Source organism: Sinocyclocheilus anshuiensis, unplaced genomic scaffold (genome assembly GCF_001515605.1).
Source record: "Sinocyclocheilus anshuiensis isolate Anshui unplaced genomic scaffold, SAMN03320099.WGS_v1.1 scaffold477, whole genome shotgun sequence".
NCBI lineage: Eukaryota > Metazoa > Chordata > Actinopteri > Cypriniformes > Cyprinidae > Sinocyclocheilus > Sinocyclocheilus anshuiensis.
The window spans coordinates 197,008-203,159 of record NW_015536549.1 but is presented as its reverse complement, the minus strand read 5'-3'; the positions used below and the strand labels follow the sequence as shown (position 1 = coordinate 203,159).

The 6,152-nt window shown below is 35.4% G+C and overlaps 1 protein-coding gene across 2 annotated transcripts in view; it reads left to right on the top strand.

Annotated features, from left to right (window-relative positions):
• Positions 1-1,062: 1,062 nt before the first annotated feature.
• dennd2da (DENN/MADD domain containing 2Da) overlaps positions 1,063-6,152 on the top strand; it is a 24,612-nt gene continuing 19,522 nt past the window's right edge. Inside the window, exons 1-3 of one of the 2 annotated variants that reach the window (XM_016500162.1) lie at positions 1,063-1,305; positions 5,672-5,728; positions 5,898-5,975. In XM_016500162.1, coding sequence (XP_016355648.1) covers positions 5,680-5,728; positions 5,898-5,975 — 127 coding nt within the window. In that variant the 5' untranslated portion in view covers positions 1,063-1,305; positions 5,672-5,679. Of the gene's footprint in view, positions 1,306-5,652; positions 5,729-5,897; positions 5,976-6,152 lie in introns of those variants that run through there. The other variant, XM_016500170.1, reaches the window with a different exon arrangement.

Genomic DNA, 6,152 nt, shown 5'->3' with positions numbered 1-6,152 from the left:
TATATACACACCTCAATATTTCGCAAATTTAGCGAATCACATGACATGCAGGAAAACAAATAACATTTTCAGATTTTTAAAGAAGTGTTTTATTTTTTATATTTTTAGTTTAAACATTTTTTTTTTAATTTTACATGTTTATTATTTAATTATTAGCTGTTCATCAACTCACAAACCCCCTGATATAGAGCATGTATATAAATGAAAATGGTCATATTGACATCTGTAACATTAAGATATCAGGCGGACCTGTTATATCACCATTCTTGCTTTCTGTTAGGATCTAAATCTGAGCTCACTAACCGTGGATCTTCCACCCTTCCCCTGAATGAACTGCGTAAGCCGTCAAAATGCCATATTTTTTTGCATTAATTTTTAAGTAGCCTATAGATCTTGTTAAATCGCATACCAATTTTGAATCCACTCAATAAAAAATATAGACAAATATTTCCTCCCAAAAATATGCAGCTGCAATTGCTTAATGCCAAATGCAACATAAAACTTGTGCGCTCACCAATAGCTATACTTAGGCATTCACAGTATTTTATTACAATAATGGAAGCAGGTCTGCCAAGATTAGAATTACGGCATCTAAGTACCCTAGGGAGAATTAATAATGAAAGTGAAAACCTTCACTTTTAAATATTCTTGGAAAAAAAAAGTGGACGGAAATGCTTAGTAAGCTACACGTGGTAACGAACGATTCAGGAGATGTCACATAAAAACTGCACTTGCTGTTCTTTGTGAACCAGTTTGTGTGCTTACAAAGATATGCTTATTTTAAAATTGCAATTAGAACCACAAATTGTTTAAATCACCTTTCAATGACGGCAATATTTTTGATCCTTTCAGTGAACAAACTTTGTGTGGTCTTCATTTATTTCCGCAGATACACCTGTAAGAGAAAGGCCTGAAAAGCACCAGAGGTTGAAATAAGGAAATCCCCTCACTGCTGTATGACAGTTCGCTTCGGTTCTTGTTTTATGAACACTTCCTCTAAATGAAAGCAGAAGCGACAAAGTGATTCAAGACTCGTACACCAAAGCAAACACACACACAAGGCAGTTGTACAGTGACTGAGAGAGGACAAAGACAGTGAAAAAAGTCACAAGTGAGAGGTTGACTAGTTCCAGGTGGGTGAGGAGAAAGTAAATAGAAGAAACTGGTTCAGCAGGTAAACCGGCATGAAACGACTGTTGTGGACTGCTAACGTGCTGAAGTGATGTGGTAAATATTTAATCAAACGGAAGATTTCCAACCATCTCAAGCTACACATCGGAGACACGAGAGAGAGTTTGCACTGTGGTAAGTCACTTTGAACATGATGTGTTTCTGTCCTACAAGCCACGAGTGTGATGTCCTTTAATGTCCATAATGCTCGCTTTCATTCTGTAGAAACACCTGTTAGCTGTCAGTACACAGCATATAAACTACTGTAAGTTAGCAAGTTGTGTTTATAACTGATAAACAGGAAACATTATGCAATGTTTGTAAGAACAGGTGCACAGCAAAACTTTTGAAATGCCAACAATTGTAGAAGCAGGAAATGTTTACATTTACATGAACACATATTGATGACTCTCACAATATGGCTTTTTTGAATTTCGTGTGGTGAGAACAGCGCAAATTCAATAACTTCCTCATAAGATAAAACATATTGGTGTTTCACTATAGTGCACTGAGAAAATGATGTACATAACATGCATGATCTCAGAAGACATTTTCTATCAATATCCCTACTAGCTCCTTCATTTATAAAAGCTTGTTACCCGACAGTCAAAATAATGGACAATGGGAAACACACATTAGCTTGAGTCATAAGGCGCTATATTTCCCTCTAGAGGTCGGGGCAAGCAGGTCCTGTGTTTCTTTAGTGTTTAGGGAAGTAATCTAAAAATAACTAATTTCAGTCCTTCTTCTAGACCTGAAAGGTAAGAGAGCTTATTGTAAAAGTATTTACCATTTTATGACTCGTACCAAAAGAAAAATGACTCTGGGGTAAAATGCAAGAATGATGTCCTGTTACAAGCAGGATCTTTACACACAAGTGACACACCTGCATTAAAACACGACGCATTTGACCTGATAAAGCCCTGCCGCGTTGAACAACAGTCCTGTACAGAAAGGAGAAACTGTCATTACATAATGACCCGTTTTAAGGTAAGGGTGTGCACCAAACACGTGTTGATGCTTGTCTGCTGACTGACGTCAACCACTGCACTCCACACTCAATCTAGAACAGGTCTCAAATTCAAGTTCAGTTTGTCTCGGTTCATTGTTCTGTGCTGAACACAGATCTGTATGCATTTACCTGTAGTTTAAAAGCTCAGTGTCAGTCAGCAATAATTTTGTGGGACCTAAATCGTTCCAGTAGCGTTTTTTATGAAGTCTGTAACGTACCTAGATGCGCTCGTAACGCAATTTCGTTCAGCGTAACGTTGTGCGCAATCTGCGCATGCTCTGAGAGACTGAGGTAACGCGCAACGTGAATTTAATTCTTCAAATATTCGATTAAACATTTATACATGGACAAACAGATTTTGTGTCCTACAAAGATCTACTAGATTTGTGCATTCTCTCGCAAAACTTGTTACATGAGGTGGGAGGAAAAACTGATTTTACGAGTGAATAACTTTATTTCTTCTATGAAGAATATTTTGCAGAATTCCCAGACTACCATACAATAAAAAGTGATTGACTATAAAATACAGATGATTACAACTATCCAAAACATCACCGTAAAAGCAGTCCAAATTACTTGTGCCCGGTTTACACAAAAATTTAAAGTCATAATTACCATGAAATTTTGGGTGAACAATTCCTTTGATAAAAGTTCAAATTAATCCTGAAAAGCATTGCCATAAGGTGAACATGTTATTCCAGTAAATGTCTTTTTAGGGGCTGAGTGCGTTTTTGTTGTATGAGACATGCAGGAACATCTGTTTGCTAAGCCTTCTTTAAAAAAAAAGAATTGCACTCCTCTGAGCTGTTTTGAGTCAAAATGATCTTTCACAAGAGATTTGAATGAATATTTTGGGCTAGAAGCCTGAGGTCAGATCTTGTCATCAAGATCTCCCTCACTGATGCAGCGCAATCTGAATTTTATTGTGATAAGAGACAAACAACTGAACAAAAAGGAATAAAGTATAGAGATCAATGTTGAGGAGCTATTTAAAACAGCTGTTTAGTGCAAAAAGTTGTCAGCTACTGTCCCACCACATTCATCACATGATGAATGGCCTTTAATTTGGAATAATGAGAGAGAGAGAATGAGTGGGTGAATGAATGGATGTTAATGTTTGAAGGAGGAGTCAAGGAAGAGGATATTCTCCTTTTCCCAGCAGCTGACACAGCCTCTGTCTGTCTATTCATATCTGAGCCATAAAGGACAGAAAACCAGGATTCTCTGATACCTGTCCAAATATTGTTATTTTGCCATTAGAGATTCAACCAAGGTATATTATAATAGAAGCCTATAGACAGCTTTATAGGGGAGTGGTGGAAAACTCTATCCAATTTCTGATCTACACTGAAATTAAGGCTCCAAACAGCAGCTGTGCCACTGTCTGCATCTGAAATAACATAAATGAGCTCTTTAAGGCCCAAATCTACATTAGTTTGGAACAACGACCGCATACAAAAGTCATGAAGCGCATCCTCAAAATATTCCCACATAACTGCTGCGATGGAGTCACTGGGGCAACAGGAAGACCTACTGCTGACCTGAGGTCATCCTGTGGGGAATACAGTCAGCTATAAAAAGACCCAGAGTATACTAACGGCCACGTCTTTCACAAAAACATGCCAATAAATGTATGGGAGAGGATGGAGATTCTTGTTTAAGAGACTGGGAATAAACATGAGCTTTACCAGGACCGAACTTGATACAAAGCAAAATGAACTATTTATTAATATTGAACACAACATTTAATTATATTGTGAAATTATTGAAATAAATAATAATACAGTGACAATGTTTCAGGTATTTTTGTGAATGTAGTCAAAAATATTAACAATATTTTATGGTAAATTATTATTATTAAATATCAAAATCCATTCAAATGTTTGGGGTTGGAAAGATTATTTCATGCTTTTGAAAGAAGGCTCTTATGCTAATCAAAGCTGCATTTATTTTTTTATTTTATTTTATTTTTTTTAGATTTATTTTTGGCGTTTTATGCCTTTTATTTAGATAGGACAGTAGGTCGACAGGAAGCAAAGTGGGTGAGAGAGAGGAGGGGGGGGGTGGATCAGGAAAGGTCCACGAGCTGGGACTCGAACTCGGGACGCCCGAAGCGCAAAGGCGCTACATGTCGGCGCGCTGCCCACGAGGCCATCGGCGCAGACTAAAGCTGCATTTATTAAAAAAAATATTGTAAAATATTATTATTTAAAATCACTGTTTTCTATTATAATATATTTTAAAATATCATTTATTCCTGCAATGTCAAAGCTGAATTTTCAGCATCATTACTCCAGGCTTCAGTGTCACATGATCTTCAGAAATCATTCTGATTTGGTGCTCTAGAAACCTTTCTTATTTATTTTTTCAATGTTGAAAACAGTTGTGCTGCTTAATATTATTTGTGGGAACCATTTATTTTAATTTTCATAATTTAATTTTAAGGTTCAAAAGAACAGCATTTATTTGAAATTTAAATCTTTTGTAACATTATAGATGTTTTTACTGTCAATTTTGATCAATTTAATGTGTCCTTGTTGCATACTAACCTCAAACATTTGAACGGTAGTTATTTTAATAACATTTGCAATTTTATAAGTATTTGTAAGTGTTCATATTTTAATGTAAATATTGCAATTATTTTTACAGTATTACAGTAAACTTATAGTTTTCTGTTTAAATGTAAAAGGATTTCACTGACAATTAACCATTTAACAAGTTTTCCCTGATGCATTTTACGTTTTTTTCCCCCCATTAAAATTACTAACATTATTAATGTAGCAACAAATAATTTATATAAAATTACTGTTTTATGCAGATTGTTTTTCTGCATGTGGCTTTATGGCATTGTATGTAGTATGTTAAAGACAGCTCTGATTTCTGGCTCAGATATGATTGCTAACCCCATGTGATACTATGTATGTTTGACATACAAAAAACCACCACAATTCTGATACTTCCTGTGGTGGAGTGGCCTTTGAAGGGTGCAAGAGTTGCAGTAGCTATGTAAGCAAAAACAGTTAAAATGTTCACATAATTTCATTTAGTTAAGTTTACTTCTCTACAACTGGTGCATAGGGACTCCTTATGAAGTATGGGTTGAAGCACAGGGTTAATTAGGCTTTTTCATAAAAATGTAAATGCACAAAAATAGAGTTGGTGTTTATTGGCATTGGGAATAATGGAGCAGGTATGAGGTTGCTCATGTCTGTGATCTCTGCACACCTGCAGTAAAGGAAGTGTCAAGAAGACTTACCATTAATGACAAAGAGTCGGCAAGTTAATATTTACTTAAGGACCCAAAAGAATATGACCTTGGCCTTTGGGAAAAAAAGTTTCTCACATTGAAGGAACTTTAACTTAAGTCAAGGTTCTCTCTGATACATTATTAGTTACATCGCAAATAATTTCTTTCTGATTGTGACCGAGATAAAAGATATGGAAGAAACTTGTGACTTGATGAATAAGTGTATACATGCCTTTTTGTAGGTGACACAATGACATCACCCAGGAGAACCTGGACGTTCTCCTCAATGCGTTCAAAGAGTAAGTAGTTTATGAATTAAATTGAATTGTAATAAATAATAATATTTAAAATTTTGTATTTATATATATATATATATATATATATATACATGATTAAAGCAGTAAAGGGTGTTTCAAATTTCAACATATTCGCATTCTGGAAAGATTCCTTTTCATTTGCCTCTACTAGCTAGACCATCACTGGATGAAGGGGAAAATTATTTCAGAAGAAGATTATTTTCTTCATTTAGAAGTGATCGACGTGAACGTGAGTCACTCAGTTTACACACCTAGCCATCCAAATTTGCTCTGCTTTGTAAATAAACTGCAAGAGAAGCCTACAGATGAATTAACACTTCTAAATCCTTGTATCATTCGATCATTCGTTTTTTGATTTAATATTGAAAGTAGAAAAATGAGAAAACGGCTCCTTTTTCATTTTTCG